We start from the raw sequence: 21,299 nt of genomic DNA on the forward strand, positions 1-21,299 counted from the left end.
AATCATTTACCTACCTTTCTTGTGCCTCATCAGTTTCAGATTATATTTTTTGTATTTTTATTATTAGACATTTTTGATTTATTTATTTATTTTGAGTGACGCCTTTTTCCCCCTTCTTTTTGACAGGAATTAAAAGGATTCGGTAGCACTATTTGGTGCACTTTATTTTACAGTACGTCTACTAACATACTAACATCTACTAAGTACTATAGTGTACCTACAGTGTATTTATCTAAGAAAGTTCTGGTAATACAAGGTAACTACATGGGGTAGGGTTAGGTTTAGGGGTAGGTTCAGAGTTAGTACCTAGTTATTACATAGTTATTGTAATTACTATAATAAGTACATAGTATGTACATGAGGAACAGGACTGTAAAATAAAGTGCTACCAAGGATTTTGTGAGGGATAGAAGTAAAGTTCAATGCATCAAAACAACATATCAATTGTTATTAAAATTGTGTTATCTGGCAACTTTAAACAGTGCGTCTTCCTTGTAAATACTGTAAGTCTAACCCTCACAGCCTTCACGTAGAATTCACTAGTGGTTTCTAACCTGACTACAGCCAGACTGAATACATGTGGGATAAACACTGAGTTCTGGACCCTGTGTGTTTACTGGCTGGCAAGAGGAATTTTTACGAGACATGAGGCCTACAGTACGCTACAGAGGCGAAGTTCAACAAGCTCAACCACACTCACGCTCACCCGCTCTCTGTCTTCTGTTCTTTCTCACAGTGTGTGAGTAATGATACTGCTGATTGAACCTCAGTGTTTAATAAGCCTTCCTGAACATGTTGCTAACACCGTTGAGATCACGCACACATACACAGACGGGCACGGGGAACCAGATACACACGCGGCTTCTGTTAACCCGAGAGTGGAGGTCAATCCAGTTGATCCCTTGCATGCATGCCTTTCATACGAACACACTGAGTCCATGGCAACAAGATTCCTTCCTCGCTGTTAGCTCTAATAAATCTGGTGCCATCTGTGTTACATATATACAGTATATACTGTACCACACTGTTGAACCTCAATATATATGTGTAAAATATACATCCAAACAATGATAGAATGGCAGGTGTGACCTCAATCAATAAAATCAGCTTTAGTGGACTGTTTGTCATTATGATGCTCTTCTAGTTGCTGAAATTAAAATGAACTTCAACCTTCCTGATTAAGCTTGATTAGGCTAAATGAGGGGTTAAATTGTTAAAGAATGAAAACACCTGCCTTTCCCAGAGGCAGACCTTGCTTTTTCTGTATAAGCAAACAGGAACACATGGGTTAAACCCCATGTACAACTTTTAAGCAATTAAACTTACATTTGTGTTTGTGTTTATATCTCTTACTGAAATGCAAAAAACTGTATTTGAATAGTTTATATGTTTACAACATATTTAAACATCAAATATTTGTAGATTTTTTTTAAATGTAAAAAAAAACATTTTTATATAATGTAGGAAAGTAGAATATAATGCAACATTTACATTTGTTCACAGCTCTCAATCTAATTTCATTATTGGCCCTTTGTATTAAAAGGTTTGGGCACCTCTGTTTTACAGCAATATTTATTGTTAAAAGTGCTATAAATATTTTTATACTGAATTATTATATTAGACATATAATATATTTTATCTTGCATTACCAGAACTTGTCTTTACCCTCTGCTTATTAAAGTAGAGAATTCGTTCTAATAGTTTTTTATATATATAAAAAATATAATATGAAGGTGACAATATAAAGATGAAAACAACTTGTCTTCACCATTTTTCACTTAGCATAAACGAGTCATAAATATAAAGAGCTGATCTATGAGAAAGTACAGAGCTCTGGTTATATTTTGAGAAGGTGTTCCCTTGCAAGGGGATCATATTTAGGGGTGCTTGGGATCAAAAAGTTTGAAAACCCTTACTAGAGTGATCTATATTTCATCTGTTAGCATCTGATGTACATTTCAAACTATGCCCTTTCAGTTCGCAGTTTCAGTTTGACCCGCTACAGAGATACAGCCGTTACTAATAACGTCTGTCTTTCATTGTGCTTTTCCCATTCAATCCATCATTCAGTTCTTTTATTCTAATGGCAAGATCTTTTCTGATCGTCCCTTCTGCGTTAGCACTTAAGGAACCTGTTTTACTGGTGTCCAATTTGGCGCGTGAGCACCGACTCCTTCAGAACCCATTTGATGCTGTGTTGTAACCGGGGCATGTCTGGATGGTGTTATGGCACACATCTGACATTGCTGCACTTTTCCTGCCTGGAACGCTGGGAACAGGAGCGCTTTTCCCAAGTTTGGATTATGGATCAAAGTCAAAATCAGGCAGAGGGAAGGAGAGTGAATCCCACCCAAGCCAGGTGGGGAATAAGCTGAGGGGAAAAGCAGCACCCAGCGACGGTGGGGGAGAGGTTAGAAAGCATGGATCTCTTTGAAGTGCTGGTGCATGTCACGGTGAACTCGTCTTGTTGGAGCTGAACCGCAGCGGATTGATTTGCTTGGAGGTGGGGTGAGGGGGCGGGAGAGAGGCAGAGTTATTGGTGACCCCCACAAGTGTGTGTGTGAGAGTTAGCCATCTGTGGTAGGATATTACAAGTGTCTCACTTCACCTTTCTCCCCTATTGCCCTCTCGGCCCACCCAGAGACTCTGTTTCAATGAGGACCTCAGCTGAGAAAAATACTTTTCTGTCCTGTCTCAAAGGACGGTGAAGTGAAAGGTTTTCTCCAGTGTTAATTTAATATAATTAAAAATCATCATAGGATTAATAAATATAATAGATTAGTTTTTATTTTGTCAGTTTTCATTAAAGTTTTAGTAATTATATTATTTGATTTTACTGTTTTGTATGCTTTTTTCATTTTAGTTTTATTTATTTGTTATTATATTTATATAGTTCTCTCTCATTTAGTAGTAACTTTTAGTAGTACTTTTTAAGTGTCCACATTTTTAAATGCAAACATTCTAATGGACTGACTGGATTTTGCATGCAAATTTTTGCAGAAAAGCACCTTGAAACTTAAGCTCTAAAACATAATCAACTCGTGGTCAAGTCATGTTTTATGACATTAAAAATCTGAAAGTATTAAACATCTTTAAAATAAAGTGAGTTAAACAGATTTTATTTTTGTATTTGTTTACAAATTTACAGATGACCATGGATGAGCCGACAGAAAAGGAGTCATGTCTCTAGGTCATCGATGTCCAGATGTTTTGTGAGAAGAGCTTCTGGAAGGTTCTGACACTGCAGATAGAGAAAAATCACCTGAACCTGAGAAACAGAAAAACATAAGATCAGTTTCTCCTTCAGGCTATGACTGGCTCATTACCCTGTCAGTGCAATAATACCCATCTGTCATATTCTTTTCTTCACTTTGATTGGTTGATTAATCAGGCAACTTGTTAATGCTCATCTTTGATGCTCACAACGGGTCTACATCTATTAAACTGAAATCAGGATATAGTTCACTGCATAGATTTAATGTAGATGTAGTGTAGATTTAATAAAATAAATAAATGCGCTTTTTTAAAAGTGTTTCAGAGTGAATGTAAAGAGAAGTGATTATAAATTAAAGCTTGATGGTTTAACATCTGAAAATGAAGAAATGAAGACAGTCATAAATATTATTATTGTAAATTTACTAAATTGCCAATAATTTAATAAGTATTAATATATAACTTTTTCTTAATTATTACATTTTTATTTTACAGTGGAATATTAAATAGTCAATAATTCAATAATAATTACTATATAACTTTTCTCAAATATTACATTTGTATTTTACAGTGGAATATTAAATAGTCAATAATTGAATAATAATTCATATATAATTTTTCTTAAATATTACATTTTTATTTTACAGTGGAATATTACAATAATAATATTTCTTACTTTGTTTTTATTAAGTAATAATAATAATAATAATATTGTCAAGTTAAATTAACATACATATGATCACAAATTTTTTTAGCCAAATTGTGCAGCCCTATAAAAAAAATTGCATTTACATTTTTCCCAAATTATGTAGTTTATCAAGAAATAGTTTTTTTTTTGTAAAGAAAAAGATAGACATGAAGTCATATTAACATAAAAGGATTGTATTATTTTATTCTCTTGTTGATTTTAGATAAGACTAATTAGTCCATTATCCCAGAACAAATGAAATTGTAACACCAACATACATTGGATTAAACAAACAGAAAAAAACAAAACAACACACATTTCATAAGTCCACACCATTCTAGAGAAGTAGTATCGACTGAATGCAGAAAATTGTTGTTTCACTTCTTCTAAAACAAACCCCAGAATAGTGAAAACTCTGCCTTAGTGGCCAGGCTCCAAGGAAATGTTATAACTGGACTATTTATAATAACACAGTACCACACTGGACACATCAAATATTTATTTTGTAAAAATAAAAAGAAACAACTGACCTGAACCTCCACTTCTTGTGAAATGTCGACACGAGCCACTAGAGGGCGCAAGAGGCTGGGGCCAAACACTGTGGCCAAATTACTCAGAGACATTTTATTCTCTTCCTTCCGCTCAGCAACACTGAGAAACACAAAAAGAAGTGAAGAGGTGTGAGAATGAGAGAAAATAATTAATAAAACAGAAACATATTTTTCTCATTTGCATCCATCAATGGCGAAAGTGATTCAGGTCAGCCTGGGGTAAAATTAAATCAGTGTTTTGACAGTCACGAGTTGAAAGGATGTTGTGTACCGTCTCAGGTGATGTAAGAGGAAGAGGAGAGTGTTGCGGTTTACATCTGGTAGAGCCTGTAACAGAGTCAGCATGCTGTCAGCCCTGAGATATGGATCAGCAATATCTGCCATAACCGGATAGAGAAGGAGATAAGTATTATCATTTTAAATGCCTTATCATCATCATGTATACTGTTCTCACGTTGCATGTTTATGCACAGACCTGTGCAGCTTTGTGTGAAGGTGTGTGAAGGCCTCACCTAGTGCATCTGCAAGCTCCTTGAATCGCTCCGAGGGAATAAGAGGTAAAGGAAGTTCTCTAAAGTACAGTTTCAGAGTTCCTGATACAGCATTCACATCTACACTCCTCAGTTTACTCACAGCCTCACGGTAATCTACAGAGAGAGACACACTTTTGAGATAAGTGCTGTGAGAATCTTTCAATAGATTGTCACACACGCACACACACACACACACACACACACACACACACACACACACACACACACTCACTAGTGTTAAATGCATGCTTTAGTGCTTGTATCTCTGTGCTGGCTCCTGAGATTCTGTAGATCCCCTCTTCGCTCAGACCCCTCCTCTCAATCTCCTCCACACAGGAACGGACAATGTGAGGGACCAGTACACTCTCTTGCCTGTAAACACAAAAACATAGACACAATTAAGCCTTTTCATTTTCCTCTTCCTTTCTTGATGGCAAAACACCTCTATTTCTACACATCTTAAAGCAAGTTTCACACACGTGCACACCAGCACATTACAACGTCATGACGAAGGAAAGTTTATCAGAATTGTAACACACAGTTTTTCTCCTAATTTACACATTATTTGGACACTTCATACAGGTGCTTAGCAGATAAATCACATGGGGTTCATTTCATCATATTATGGACATTTAATACACACACACACACACACACACACACAATACTGTTCAAAAGCTTAGGGTTAGTAAGATTTTTTTAAAGATTTATTTTTGCCATTTTTATGCATTTATGAGAGAGGGGGGTGGGATCGAGAAAGGAGCAAAGGCAAGAATCGAATTCGGGATGCCTAAAGCACAACAACATTATATGTGAGCATGCTGCCAACGAGGCTATTGGCACCGACCACACATTTTTAATTGTTGCATGCTTACATTTTTTAGAGCAACTGTATGAAACCACTAAATATAAATAACTAAATGTAATATTTTTTTTTTATTATAATCAACATAATTGTAACTGATAATAAATAAGGTCCTGACTCTCTGTGGTCATTAAAAATCCTACGGCACATATTGTAATGAGTAGGGGCGTAACCCTGGTGTCCTAGCCAAATTGCAGCCACTGGCCCTTTGGGTGTACAACAATACACAATAAAGTGCTATATAAATGCATCATTCATTCATAATATTGCAACATCATTATAGTCTTAACAAAATATTATTGCAACATCTTAATAGTCAATTGTGAACTCACATTGCCACCTGTCCAATCGGAACACAGAACACTGGTTCCTGTACTAGAGGGGCGGTGCTAGGAGGATCCAGAGGGTGGGGCATGTACTTGATTGACAAGGTCACATCAACTTGGCCCAAAGAACAACTGACTTTCTTCCACTTCTTCAACATGTTGTCAGTGTCCAGCTGTAAACACAAACATACATAGGTTTTTCAATGCTTGGCATTAATAACTAAACGTACAGACTGGTCTCAAACTGTATACATTTGTGCAATTTAATCTAAAGGTGGTTTGATGAGAATATCAGATTTATTTCCACACAAATAATACCGGTTTAAAATGAAGATGGAGAGATGATGACAAGACGTTTATGTTTGGATAAACAACTAATTTAAAAGGACACAACATGAAGCAAAAAGTATATGAGCTCACATTTAACACCGCCCTGCCCACAATCTCATCCTGTGTGTCGTTCTCATACTGAGACACAAAAACCAGTAACAGCTTTCGTGCTCCGTCCACTTGAAACACAAGCTCCTATATGCACAACAACACATTCAAAGCCATTCAGTATATTAAATACAAGGCAAATCACAGAATGCATAATCTAATTTCTAAAAATTCATAATTGCTTTTACACACTCACCTCATCCCATTGTGGTGCAACACAGAAGGCTGAAAGACAGGTTTGTTTTCGTCTGTCGTAAAACTCAAAGCCGTCCACCTCCACGCAAACATATGCACCTGAAAGGTCAAATAATAAAGCTTATAACAAGAAGTTTATTGGAAAATATTGTTCAATGCATACATACTACAGTATTTTAATTGAAAATAGATAGATATTAAATTAATTTAATAAAGATTTTGTATATATTTTTTAATTTTTGTGGTGTTATTTTGGCAGCGATGCTTGATGAAAGCAATTCGTGCTTCACATTTAGGGCAGAATGTATGTGATGAGTTTGTGGGTTTGATGTGTGTCTCGGAAACTTTCATTCTTGTACACATCACGTGTGTTTTGTCACTTACTGCTCGGGTTTTGCAGACCACACGCCGACTGAACCATCACATACAAGCTCCCACACATATGTGAACTTTCATCTGTGAAAGACACAATAGAATAGAGAGTGTTCATTGTGCACAAGTGTGATTGAGATGATAGTGAGAGCACTATTTACTGAAAGAAAAATACAGAGGGAGCTTTACTGGACTGAACGCGGTTAAGGGGAGGTTGTTGAGTCATTCTGAGTTTGATACAGGAACTGGTAACAGACAGCAGGTCTGGAGGAACCGTCTCGATACCTGTGAAACACACACACACACACACACACACAAATGCATGGGGTTATGATCATGCAATCAATCATCAGGACAGATACACAGCAGGATGAAGATGCACTCACAGTTTCCACTCTGTTTCTCAATGGCTTCTTTCCACTCAATCAGGTCATTCAAAGAAAACAGTCGGATAGTGTGACTCTGTGGAAGGAAAAATCATTATTGACCAATAACCAGAGAAATGTGTAGTTTAATGGCTTCGTGAACTGCAAACATCTTATTTATATCTATCTATCAAGCCCATACCTTTAAACCTCAACAATTTGTACTTTTTTTTAAACATTCACATAGTGCTTTGTCTATGTTCATATTTTCTGGTTAAAAATGACAGTTTCACGATTTTATATTATTTTGTTTTAAATGAATTAATATTTAATTGACTACTTCATCATGTTTGCAACCTCATTTCAAATCAGAAACAGACACTTTAATTAGCATTCTGTATATTCACATTTGTTGTGAAAGGGCTTGTTATGTAGTTGTACTTACTGTAGGTCTTTTGTTCACAAGACATTGGTTCCTCTCAAGACTTCTTCCTCATATAACTAAACAACTTAGGGAGTTTTTTTACTTGCCATTGTAACCTTTAAATCAATTTCAACTAATTCAGGGTATTGAAGCTTATTGTGTTGACCGGTATGAACTGCTTTGGAACAATATATATTGTGAAAATTGCTTTAAAAGTGTTATATATATATATAAACTGAATAGAAAAAATCAATGCTTGTTGGATAGAAAGAACGTGCTCGTGTGTTCACGTGCGACACTTTTGTGGTCTTACCTTTCCACTGGTGCTATGTAGGTCTAAAGTAAAAGATGGTGTGTTTGTTAAGAGCCAGATCTCACACTCTTCAAGTTTGCGCCTCAAGCGATCAATAGCACGAGAAACTGACACCTTGCCTCCTTTCTGTAAAAACACAAACAAACACGGTGCTATCTGAAAGGGGACTTACTACTGAGTTCTTTTCTTTTTTGGAAGATTTTTCCTCTTTAGATTTAGCTAACGGTCAGGAATACTAGGTTAAGGAGTGAAAATCTCACTGAGTCACATGTAAATCGCCTTACCGTGTGTTGCTGGAGTGCTTGTTTGAGCTGGTACATTTTGGCTCTGGTTTTACTGATTTTCACCTGGTATTCTGGTGAGGGCAGATGTTCAGCAGCCCAGTGCAGCTTCAGGCCAACCAATGGCAAGTACCAGCAAAACCTGTACTGTGCCTGCCTCCTTTATATGAAAACACATATAAGCCTCTACAGCATACACACATCCATATCATGCTAATATTGTCAATAAATAAATAAAATACTAATTATAGTGCATACTCTCAGAAAAAAGATACAAAACTGTGTCAGTACCCCTTCAAAGGGTATTATTATATACACTTTTTGCCTCAGTGACAGTGTCCTTTTTCTTTCTGAAAAGTATAATATAACTCTATAACAGGGGAGCTCAGATAGCAGACCTCCAACTGAACTACGTTCAAGACAACGAAGCTGTCAAAACCACAAGTGCTCAGGGTCATTTATGCTAATGATCTTTCAGCGCTATATCCTCTTATCACTTTATCTAGAGCCAAATGTGCTTTATTGCAGCCCTTTCTGCCCTTTGCATGTTGCTTCTAATCTCCAAGTGTCACTTTAAGATCTACAGACGACAGTGTTTTTTTAACAACAGTAGCAGCATAATAGATACTTTCTCTAAAACACTGCAAAAAAACAAGAAATCAGCCAATATAATTATTTTAAACTGTCATAGACTCCATCCACTCAAATAAACCAGGTTTGTTTCCATCTACATTTAGCATTAATTTCTTTGTGGAAAAATTCTCAGACATAAATGCTTAGGTCCAATATTTTCATCTTCGACTATTATTTTACCCCTTTCATTTAGTTTTTTTACAAAGTACTTCTGCTGCCCAGATGTAAATGTATATCTATCCCGAAGAAAGTATTGTCCGGACCTCCGCTGGGAAGGTAACACAGAGGCCTGTGATTGGTGGAGACTCACCCTGCACTTGTCAGTCTGGCACATAGCAGCATGTCTGTGTACAGGAAGAGGTGTCTCAGGTTATGCCCATTCTCATACACATCTACTATGAACCCATCTCGCATCAGCTGACGTCTCTGTGGACATGCACACATGTATATATTATTATGATGAACATTACATTTTAAAGGAGTCACTGGATGCCCATCTTCCACAAGTTGATATGATTATTTAGGATCTTAATGAAAAGTCTATAACATACTTTGGTTAAAATTTATCAATGGTAGTGTAACAAACACCTTTTATACCCAGTGTAAAACAGCTCTTTTCAGAGCAGGCCATTTGGTAGCTTTTTCCTTTAAATGTTAAAGAGCTCTGCTGACCCCGCCCCTCTCTTCCAAGCTGCTCTCTGAGAGACTGTTTACTTAAAAGGATACTCCACACCAAAATGAAAATTTTGTCATTAATCACTTACCCCCATGTTATTCCTAACCCATATAAGCTTCATTCGTCTTCAGGAACACAATTTGAGATATTTAGTATGAAAACCGGGAGGCTTTCTCTGTCCTATAGACTGCTAAGTAAGTTACACTGTCATAGTCCAGAAAAGTATGATAGACATCAACAGAATAGTCCATCTGCCATCAGTGGTTCAATCGTAACGTTATGAAGTGACGCGAATACTTTTTATACACTAAGAAAACAAAAATAATGACTTTATTCAACAATTCCTCTCCTCTGATTCTCTCCACATCACCATAACAAAATGGTGCAATGGGGGTGTGGAGAGAAAAAGAGGAGAGGAAATGTTGAATAAAGTCATTATTTTTGTTTTCTTTGTGTACAAAAAGATTTTTTTTACGCTTCATTAATGTTATGGTTGAACCACTGATGACAGATGGACATCTTAAATTGTGTTCCCAAGACGAAAAGAGCTTTTATGGGTTTGGAACGACATGGGGGTAAGTTATTAATGACAACATTTTCATTTTGGGGTAGAGTATCCCTTTAAGCCGCGTTCATCATGAATCTTACTAATTAGCACATTATTAGAAAAGGCAAAAGATTCATTAAAAAAAACTTTCTGTTCCTCTTTTTTTTCTGTGGGGGAAGCTGGATCACAAATGATTCCAGCTAAAATAGACACCTTTAAGAAGATTGTGGGTGCATTCCTTTCAGAAACAAATGTAATCCACTGCGTTTTCAGTGACTCAGATGTCGGGAGTAAATGATGACTGCTATATTCATTATTACATGCAACAAACAGAACACCTCAATCAGTTAGGAGTCATTCATGTCTACATCCGCTCCAGCGGTGAAACAATGGTAGACTAATAATAGCTCACTCAGGGCGAGTCTAAGGTAAGACACCAGTCCAGTCTGTGCTAAAACACTAGTGTCAATCAAACTATCGTGGGAGGGGCCTGTCTGTGTGACATCACAAAGACAGGGATCTGAGATTGGCTTGATTTTAGAAAGAGATAAAGATTTTAGTAGATAAATAAAAATAAAACACTGGGTGGATCTTTACACTCACTGCCAACACACATTTATGTTCAAACATCATGTAAAAGTGAATTTAGCATCCAATGACCCCTTTAAAGTTTAACAAAAATCTGCATATGAGGAAGGAACCATGGCACGTGAGGTGAGGAGTACCTCTCCTCTGCTGAGTTTGACAGAACGTTTGCACTGCGACCGTTCATTGACCCCAGACAGGAAGCTGCTGGAGAGACGAAGTGCTTCCTGTAACGTGCTGCTGTCGGGGTGATTGGATGGCGTGTGCTTACACAGATCCTGAGGAGGACAGAGAGGAATGTTAATAAATCCACATGCATGAATGAATGAATATTTATAAATAAATGTAAGATGTGATCTTAAACAGAATCTCACGTGCAACACAAGTGTGGTTTTCATCACTCTGTCTAACGGCTTATACAGGAGAGCTGTGGCGTCCAATGTATGAATTATTGAATGTTCCCAGTGTTTAAAAAAATCATTCAAAACCAAACATGGAAGCAAAAAAGGAATTGTTTACCTTCAAAGGTGTATTTAGTTTTGACATTGTCTGACCCTTTGGAGGTCATCATACTCTATAAAGATAACAAGAAAAAGGTTTTTGTGTGGTTTCCCCCTAATAAAGATAATAAAGATAACAAAAACGGGAAGAATATAAGACCTCTGCAAGCGTCCTGAAACGCTGGTCTGACTGCATACACTTCTGCACGATGTACACTGCATTCTCATAGTTGTCAATGAAGCCTCGATACACTCCTAACTGGTTGACCTGTAAAAGGACATCAAGCTATTATAAAATATACTACAATTTAATATATATGTTATGTGCTATATTATTATTTAATTTTTGGGGGAACGTGAACGTTAAACATTTCAATGAACTGATGCAACACTGTGTCAATTGCTTCATATTACACCAAATATTAGGTCAAGAAAGAATAAGCCATATTTTATCATCTACAGTACCTCGAATGCTGCAAAAGCAGTGCTATTAAAAGCATCAAGGACACAAACCACCCTGGTAACTGTCTTTTCGCTTTGCTGCCATCTGGTAAGCACTTCTGTAGCCTGATGGCAAAAACTGATAGACTTAGGAGGGGATTCTTCCCCCAGGCCATCAGGCTCCTAAACTCAAAACTAGCCTCTAATAATCACTTAATCAGTAAGATATTCATCATTCTTTACCTCATATTGAAATATTGAGAATGTCACTTCCTGTTTGCACATTCGCCTCTTGTACTTTCCTGTGTATCTAAATATTTAAGACTACAGTATACTTTCATGAACATTTTATTTTCTATTCTATATTTAATTCTACAGTATACATTATTTAATATTGTATTCTTAAATTTGTATCGTTTACTTTTATTTCATTCTTTAATACCTATATTTATGCATATTTCCTCTGTGTTGTATTCTTTGATAACTGCACTGTCCATGGAGTGGACCTGACTCACATTTCAATGCTGTTTTTTTATTTTTCTATATAATCATGTATGTGAAAAATAAAAATCTTAAATCTTTAATATTTAATCACTGGTGCCTGCCGATGATCAGATTTATGACATTACCAGCCACATGTTTGCATATAAAACAACTTACAAACTTATGAAACAGGTCTCCCACACATAAATGATGCTCCCTGTGGCAAAGCTGCATCACTGTGGCCTCCTCCGTCTCCAGGCCTTGTTGTGACCCTGGGTCCATCATTTCATCAGGTTGCAGTTTGGCCCGAAGGCTTGTGTAAAAGTCCTTGTGCAGATCTCTGAGCTCAGGGATTTGATAAAACACAGTCTGAACCTGCTCAGTGGACAACAGAGGTTGAGAGGTTCCCGCTGCTGCCTTCAAAGCTTTCATAGGCTGCAGAGAAGGAGACATTATAGAGAGAAAATGAACAAAGAATGGAAGTAAGATTGGGAACTGAAATTAAAAATAGCTGATGTAACTGAAAAACAGATTATAAGTACATCACAGAATGAACACAAATGCATTTCATGGGTAAATGCCGGACACAATTCCTTTGAGGAAGTGGTTGAGAAACATAACACTTTTAATGCATTCTCTACTTCAACATTGTGTTGCATGTCATTCTGGACTTTTTGGGAACTCTCTAGTTTAATGATTACCACTAATGGTCTGACCAGAAAGGGAAGCAATACTCGACTAAGAGAAACAGAACTTGACCTACAGGAAGTGGCAGATGCAAAGAAGGTATGATTTAAATGAAGTGTCTCAGAAACGGGTAGAGAACCATAAAAAAAAAGAAATGCTGAAGGAAGTTTTGAGCTTGAGAAGAAACCCTAATTAGGTATGGACCAGAAAAACAGGTGTTTGCAAACAAAGCATTCAATGGCAACCAACGGCATAAATAGCATCGTAGTGAAGCTTTTCGTTTTTAATAAAGGAAGCCGTTTATATGCAGGCTCAGTCATAACATTAATCTGTCACTGATATGATGTTTAACCACAGTGGTTTTTACTTTATAACTCACAATTTAGAAAGTCTGTAAAGCAAGAACCTACTAATACTGTGTTGGATAAGTGCTCAAATCAGGAAATAAAATTAATACATGTCTACTGAGAAAGTCCTGTTTGAAAGTCATATTACCATGAGAAGCGTCTCGAGCTCTGTCAGGTAGATCTCTTCACTGATCAGAACCCCTTTCAGAACCACGGTTCTCTTCTGAAGCAGGTCATCTGGGCTCTCGAGTGTCTGGAAAAACATTACAACATTGTCTGAATACAACTGAATGGAGACCATGCTGAAGATTCACAGCACACAAATAATAGCAACTAACTTGGAGATAACATGTTATTTATTATTAATCTTATAATGCTGATATACTCCAGCGACATTAGTAATAACCGCATACAGGCAAGAACTCACTAACAGATAATTCAGATCAGATTTGTATTAAAAGTTAATTTTATGTAAACATTCTGTGCACTGCAGTCTTACTGGAGTGGATGGCAAACATGGCTCAGTTTGCAAAGGGCTGTGAGAAACCCACTCTGTCTCATCAGTGAACACATCCTGTAGTAATTCAGAATCCATAATCTCATCTTCAGTCACTGTCAGAAAAACATAGCACAATGTATAGCGCTATATAAGAGAGTATTAGTAAATAACCAATGGCAGTTCAAAAATAAAGACTAATATAGTTTTTAAATGAATTACTATGTTGAAGTAAACAAACCAGATTAATATTTTAAGAAAATGTGGGTTGAAGGGTCTCACCGGGCGAGATGCCATAGGACGTAAGATAGTCCACTGCTTCTGTGTAGAGCTCCATCAGCAGAAGCAGCAGAAAGATGTCCAGAGTCACGGCGAGCAGCTCTACAGCTGTGAAGTGTCTGTGAAGTGAATCCTCCCGCTTTCACACTGACTCTTGTATGTGGTTACCATGCTCATGTTCTTCCTGCTTCTCAAACAGTGCAATAAGATATAGGCGGGGGAAGTAAAATGGTCACCGAAAAAGTAAAAGTACTCAAATTTACAATGACAGTTAAGACAGGAGGAGGTAATGTTTGCTCACCTGCTTTAAAAAAGGGAACAATGGTCATCTAATATCCAAGCACCTTGGGCAAAGGATGAAACTGTTATATGTTCATCACTATTTAAATATATTATTATATAAACATAATAAATGTAAATTTATTAATTAGACAAAGGGCTAGTTTATATATACACTATAGTTCAGGTTTGGGGTAAGTTTATTTATATAATTATAATATGCATATATATATAATTATTATTGTTATAATAATAATTATTATTATTATTATTACGTGGCTCTGTGGAATACTTTATTCTGATTGATCAGTCGCAATATTCCGATGTAAGTTATCCCTAGATAACAACCGGTAAAGCTAATAACAGGCTCATCCGGTTAACAGCAGTCAGCGCCGTACTCTTGATAGGAACAGTTCTACCAGAAAGACTCGGGAGATAGAGGAATGTACGAAGCATACATTTATTGACAGCTCAGCGAGCACAATTATAAATTTCTTTGGCGGAAGGCCCCGTCCATGGTTCGTAATCCGAGGGTAGCGAATCTGCATTTCCTGCCTGAAGACGAAGGCAGGGGCGCAGCAGACCCCCCCTGGAAGGTAAGGACAGGACCATCCTGGGGGTGGTGGGGAGGGTGGAGGTTGTTGTCGCGTTGGCATCTGCGAACTCAAACATGTGTAAGTACGATCTTTTATACAGGAGTATAAAGACGTGATTGGATAATGATGAAGGTAATTAGTGACGAAGTGATTGAGTCTTCCTGGCAGAACTTAGGCTAAAGCTTCCATTTCTACCAGAAAGACTCGGGAGATAGAGGAATGTACGAAGCATACATTTATTGACAGCTCAGCGAGCACAATTATAAATTTCTTTGGCGGAAGGCCCCGTCCATGGTTCGTAATCCGAGGGTAGCGAATCTGCATTTCCTGCCTGAAGACGAAGGCAGGGGCGCAGCAGACCCCCAAAATTAGGTGGATTATGAGACCTCCAGACGGGGCCGGCCTTCCCCCCAAAAAAAAGTAGATGAAGTATACCCACCAGTTGTGAATCCTAAGGTTCCTGGAAGAAATAGAAAGAGAGTTAGCATGACCAGTATAATGACTTTAGATTAAACTTCTTAAGTTTTACAGAAATAGGCCAGACACAGACAGCAACGATAGGCAGGACACAGACAGCCACGATAGGCAGGCATGGACAGGCCTCGTTAGACCAACAGAAATAGCCACGATAGGCAGACAAAGACAGGCCTCAATAGACCAACAGAAACAGCCATGATAGGCAGACACAGACAGGCCTCGATAGACCAACAGAAATAGCCACGATAGGCAGACACAGACAGGCCTCGATAGACCAACAGAAATAGCCACGATAGGCAGACACAGACAGGCCTCGATAGACCAACAGAAATAGCCACGATAGGCAGACACGGACAGGCCTCGATAGGCCGAACATAAATAGCCACGATAGGCAAGACGCAGACAGCCACGATAGGCAAACGCGGACAGGCCCCAATTGGCCGAACATAAATAGCCCGATGGGCCAGACGCAGACAGCCACGATAGGCAGACACAGACAGGCCCCGATAGACCAACATAAATAGCCACGATAGGCCTCACGCAGACAGCCACGATAGGCAGACACAGACAGGCCTCAATAGACCAACAGAAATAGCCACGATAGGCCAGACGCAGACAGGCCTCAATAGACCAACAGAAATAGCCACGATAGGCCAGACGCAGACAGCCACGATAGGCAGACGCAGACAGGCCTCGATAGACCATACAGAATAGCCATGATAGGCAGAACACAGACAGCCTCGATAGACCGTACAGAAAAATAGCCATGATAGCCAGACACAGACAGGCCTCGATAGACCATACATAAATAGCCACGATAGGCCAGACACAGACAGCCACAATAGGCAGACGCAGACAGGTCTTGATAGACCGTACAGAAATAGCCATGATGGCCAGACACAGATAGGCCTTGATAGACCATACAGAAAAATAGCCATGATAGCCAGACACGGACAGGCCTCGATAGACCAACGGAAATAGCCACAATAGGCCAGACGCAGACAGCCACGATAGGCAGACACGGACAGGCCTCGATAGACCGTACAGAAATAGCCATGATAGCCAACACAGACAGGCCTCGATAGACCGTACATAAATAGCCACAATAGGCCAGACGCAGACAGCCACGATAGGCAGACGCAAGACAGGCCTCGATAGACCATGATTAGCCACGATAGGCAGACGCAGACAGACCTCGATAGGCCGTACATAAATAGCCACGATAGGCCAGACGCAGACAGCCACAATGGCAGACGCAGACAGGCCTCAATAGGCCGTACAGAAATAGCCACAATAGGCAGACACAGGACAGGCCTCAATAGACCATACAGAAAAATAGCCATGATGGCCGGACACGGACAGGCCTTGATAGGCCGTACAGAAATAGCCACGATAGGCCAGACACAGACAGCCACGATAGGCAGACACGGACAGGCCTCGATAGGCCGTACAGAAATAGCCATTATAGCCAGACACAGATAGGCCTCGATAGACCGTACAGAAATAGCCAGGATAGGCCAGACACAGATAGCCACAATAGGCAGACATGGGACAGGCCTTGATAGACCATACAGAAAAATAGCCATGATAGCCGGACACGGACAGGTCTCGATAGACCGTACAGAAATAGCCACGATAGGCAGACACAGACAGCCACAATAGGCAGACATGGGACAGGCCTTGATAAAACATACAGAAAAATAGCCATGATAGCCGGACACGGACAGGTCTCGATAGACCGTACAGAAATAGCCACGATAGGCCAGACACAGATAGCCACAATATGCAGACATGGGACAGGCCTTGATAGACCGTACAGAAAATAGCCATGATAGCCGGACACGGACAGGTCTCGATAGACCGTACAGAAATAGCCACGATAGGCAGACACAGACAGGCCTTGAAAGACCATACAGATATAGTAACACCACCACCAGTAATTGCATGAATTTACCTGATTAGTTACAGGAGAGCTTGCTGAGCTTCAATAATGGTTTTGAATCAGGTCTGATGTATGATTCAAATGCTTAGGAAGACCATCTGCCCATGATCTTAACAGCTGATGTAGAGATCCCTCATTCAGCTGCTGAAGTAGCTGCCCCAATTCTGAATGAATGGCCAGTAGATAGACTGCAGCTTTGAGAACAGTGGTTAAGTGAGTTCTAAACAGCCTTGGAAAGGGGGCTCCGTTAGGAAAAAAAGAGCTGGTGCGTTTTAGAAATTCTAGGTCGGATTTTTAAGAAATTTCACCATGCAGAGAAGGGACAGGATTATTGATTTTAGAATTGTTAAGGTGACTCCAGAACCTTGCACATCGGTTTTTGAGTGCTTGAGGAGAGTGTGAAGAATTTTTGGTCCGAATCATAGATCTGAAGGAAATGCCGCGAGCAGGATCAAATTGATTGGTTTGAAGTGAATTCCCCTGGAAGCATAACCTGTAGAAAGCAGATAAACACTGCCTCCAGAAGAATATTGAGGTACTTTGAAGGAAGGCCGTAGCAGATGGAAGTAATTCATTTTGCAATATGGGCAGGGTAATAGGCAGACATTTGTCTTTAATTTGTTGGAAGATTTAGCTAACCCCTCAAGTAGTAATAGAACTGAATAACCAAAAGGCTTGAAAATTTGATTATAAAATTTAGCGTGGATTAGATGCTGGCAAGGAGTCTGCGAATAGAGAAATTAAGATTGCGATTTTTTTTTTTTTTTTTTTGACAAGAAAGGAGCAACGGTCGAAATTAGAATAGGAACGCAAAAATTGGAAGGAAAAACATTAGAAGCGGACCATGCAAACGTGTAGGCTTGATTGTAGAGGGAGCGACGCCTTAGAAATGTGATTTCCAGCTGACGTAAGCACTTCGTTAGTATTATGTCTGCTAACGGAGGGCAGACTGAAGAATCCGGGTTGGCTGAGGGCACAGCTGTCTGAAAGTTTAAAAGTGTAAAGTGAAAGCCGCAACAGCCGAGTAAGAGTGATGAACCAACACCAGTAGATGCGCGAATATAAACATGCCTTGATTGTAGCTTAAGCCCTTAACTGTCACTCCCCAATTTTTTTTTTTTTTTTTTTTTTTTCTTTCTTCTCCCCCTCCTCCCCTTAGGGTGTATATATTTATAGAGAGATACGGAGTAACGTTACAATATAATAAAACGCTTTCGACGCCGTTGCAAAAGACACAGTGCTAGCAAACATGTAATAATCCATCTTGTGATAATTGAGGGGAGACGGTTTTATCTTGCTCCCGCCCATATTCGCAGTGGCGTTAGAAATAATTTCGCATGTTTAAAGTCTAATGCGACCGCGCCTTGAGACGGAGACCAGGAGTGCAAACAAACCATGCCTGCTAATTAATATTCGGTTTAAACTGGAGATATGTCACTACTCTGAAATAAGGTCAGCAGCAACTCGTGTCACGTGGAGTAATATATGCCTGCTGACTGAGCATTGAGCCGAATCTTACCTACGACTCAAAAGAAGGGTCCATAAACGCATCAGCTTGGTAGATCCAGTGTTCATAATTCGCTAGCTCAAGAGTAAGCCATGTAAAGATGAGGTGAGAGCAGCGGTTCCCTGCATCTGCAACCATAGAATCCCATTAGAGTATGAACTTTCAGGAATAACGCAAATGAAAGACTGAATAAACAAATATTAAAGCATAGGATTAAAACAGCGAATCACAAGTGTGCTAGACAGAGCTTTTTTTTTTTTTTTTTTTTTTTTTTGAAATGCGAAAAATCTTTATCAGTATAAAGATTGTAGCGTTTATGATGAGCCTTAAGTGCCTCATTACGAAGAAATTCAGAAAATTGCATGCACTATGATCAACATCTTAATTATGCTGTGCAAGTCAATAAACAAGCACGAAACACCCAGTGTTTTATTTGAACGTGCAAGTATAAATCCTTGCAGAGAATAAATTAATGCCCAGGCGCCGCAAGTGCATAGAACAAAATGATACTTATAATGCTGTAGACTTGTGAAGTGATGGAGGCGAGATGCCGAAGAGACTGGCAGCCTTAATTCTGTCTGCTGGTCCGGAGAAACTTCATTCCTGCAGGTTCACGTGAGCGTACAGATGAATATTTGTTGATTGAGACCAAAGTCTTTTCAGGTGTTGAGACCCAAGCAGCACTGACGCGACATCTCGGAAAGCACCAGCGTTGCCAAGACCGTATTTTTTTTTTTTTTTTTTTTTTGTGGGTTGCCTTTTCTGTCCTGGGTTTGAGGTGACCCCAATAGTGTTATATATAGCCCCTAGAATGTGAATTATACCGATAAATCCCTTTTGAACGCGATTGGGCTATTTTTTTTTTTTTTTAATTATAGTAGTAACTGGTGGTTTTGAGAACCTGGCAACCCTGGCCTGGAAGCACACGGAACTCCGCCAATGTTCACATCCTCTGCCGAGAAAAGCTTGTAAATCATCCAACACAAACGACTGCAGATAATCACCGCGACACAGAGCTAAGCCAACGATCCCGTGTGCATCTTAGAGGAACGTCGAACTCTAGATAGTTTGCGGGGCACGAACTTAATTACAGCAAGTAGATGAATAAACACAACAGCTTGAGCAAGTACAATCGCGTCGGAATCTGCGGTTGTTGTCGCGTTGGCATCTGCGAACTCAAACATGTGTAAGTACGATCTTTTATACAGGAGTATAAAGACGTGATTGGATAATGATGAAGGTAATTAGTGACGAAGTGATTGAGTCTTCCTGGCAGAACTTAGGCTAAAGCTTCCATTTCTTGGTGGAAGCTTTGCGTTTGTTTAGCTAATAAAATATTAAAATTCGATTCAAAAACGGTGAGGTTATTTAATTTTGTCATCCTGGTATTGCTCTATCACTCCCTCCTTTCATACAAACGCTGCTGCTTCCATTTTACTACTCAAATTAATATTGTGTGTCTAATTATTTACTTATTTGGCAAGTAGCCGTGTAAAAAGCGGGATAATGTACATCCTGCCAGTTATTATCTCAGAATAAACCCCTTCAGGCTGATAGAAGACCACTCTGTGAACCCTGTTCAGGGTTTATTCTGAGATAACAACCTTATTACACGGCTCTGTGGAATACTTGTTTCTGATTGGTCATTCGCGCCACCCAGCATTACGTTCATACCTGTCAAGTTTTGGATTTGAAAATAAGGGAAATTTTCCAGCGCCCATTGCGAGCAGTCCCACCACCCCAACAAAGCTCCAGTATCCCTTACATTTTAAGACAGGTGTTATAGCCCAAATTAAAACACAAAAGGGTATATATGAAGAGCATTTATTTAAAGGCTTATTTGCATATTTTCTGTTAATTTAACATTGCTTGTCTTTACATTTACATTTTATTTTAATTCCACACATTCTTTTCATTTCATATTGCTTTTCTTTAACAGTTTTTCTTTTCATTTCACATAACTTTTCTTTTACTCTTTTAGTGAGTTGTTGTACCAATTTGTTGCAGACTTTGCATTCTTTAAAAAAGTAAATTCGCTGTCCCATTTATCACGGTATTTACACATGGGTTTTGGTTTTTTGGCAGGTGTGCCTTCACTCTCTATTGTAGCATACATCATCCGTCTCTGTTTTTTCTTTTGCTGTTGTTGTTTTTCCCACGTTATAACTCATGTCATCTGACCTCACACACCCCTCGCGACAGGCTACTACAGGTGGGAGTTATCGCGAGACTAGTGACAGAGCTCAGATTGGGAATGTTT

The 21,299-nt window shown here is 38.9% G+C and overlaps 1 protein-coding gene and 1 long non-coding RNA gene across 4 annotated transcripts; both read right to left on the reverse strand.

Annotated features, from left to right (window-relative positions):
- Window positions 1-3,102: 3,102 nt before the first annotated feature.
- On the reverse strand, window positions 3,103-14,403 carry si:dkey-33c9.6 (active breakpoint cluster region-related protein). 3 transcript variants are annotated; one of them, XM_052562220.1, is made up of 22 exons: window positions 14,242-14,403; window positions 13,963-14,075; window positions 13,612-13,716; window positions 12,607-12,864; window positions 11,666-11,773; window positions 11,525-11,579; window positions 11,380-11,432; window positions 11,146-11,283; window positions 9,508-9,623; window positions 8,568-8,724; window positions 8,284-8,409; window positions 7,568-7,643; window positions 7,371-7,466; window positions 7,194-7,265; window positions 6,811-6,908; window positions 6,597-6,701; window positions 6,183-6,349; window positions 5,218-5,357; window positions 4,965-5,099; window positions 4,724-4,829; window positions 4,432-4,552; window positions 3,103-3,268 (listed from the first exon to the last, which is right to left on the reverse strand). In XM_052562220.1, the coding sequence occupies exons 1-22, from the start codon at window positions 14,294-14,296 to the stop codon at window positions 3,179-3,181; spliced, it is 2,490 nt and encodes an 829-aa protein (XP_052418180.1). In that variant the 5' UTR covers window positions 14,297-14,403; the 3' UTR covers window positions 3,103-3,178. The 3 variants fall into 3 exon arrangements, with proteins under 3 accessions (XP_052418180.1, XP_052418181.1, XP_052418182.1); XM_052562221.1 differs by having other exon boundaries at window positions 13,963-14,106; window positions 14,242-14,392; XM_052562222.1 differs by having other exon boundaries at window positions 13,963-14,037; window positions 14,242-14,389.
- Window positions 14,404-14,953: 550 nt separating this feature from the next.
- LOC127961177 (uncharacterized) lies at window positions 14,954-20,336 on the reverse strand. The gene is made up of 2 exons (XR_008154391.1): window positions 17,545-20,336; window positions 14,954-15,573 (listed from the first exon to the last, which is right to left on the reverse strand). It is a non-coding gene; the product is annotated as an uncharacterized LOC127961177 (long non-coding RNA).
- Between the last annotated feature and the right edge of the window lie 963 nt (window positions 20,337-21,299).

Source organism: Carassius gibelio, chromosome B7 (genome assembly GCF_023724105.1).
Source record: "Carassius gibelio isolate Cgi1373 ecotype wild population from Czech Republic chromosome B7, carGib1.2-hapl.c, whole genome shotgun sequence".
Lineage (NCBI taxonomy): Eukaryota > Metazoa > Chordata > Actinopteri > Cypriniformes > Cyprinidae > Carassius > Carassius gibelio.

What these genes read in the sequence shown, in the direction of transcription:
- si:dkey-33c9.6 (XM_052562220.1), bottom strand. Translation starts at nt 14,296, where the DNA reads ATGGAGCTCTACACAGAAGCAGTGGACTATCTTACGTCCTATGGCATC. An exon ending in TCAAACTCAGCAGAGGAGAG is followed by an intron (nt 9,624 to 11,145) that starts GTACTCCTCACC and finishes GCATGTCCACAG; the next exon opens with AGACGTCAGCTGATGCGAGA. An exon ending in TTGCACCACAATGGGATGAG is followed by an intron (nt 6,702 to 6,810) that starts GTGAGTGTGTAA and finishes TTGTGCATATAG; the next exon opens with GAGCTTGTGTTTCAAGTGGA.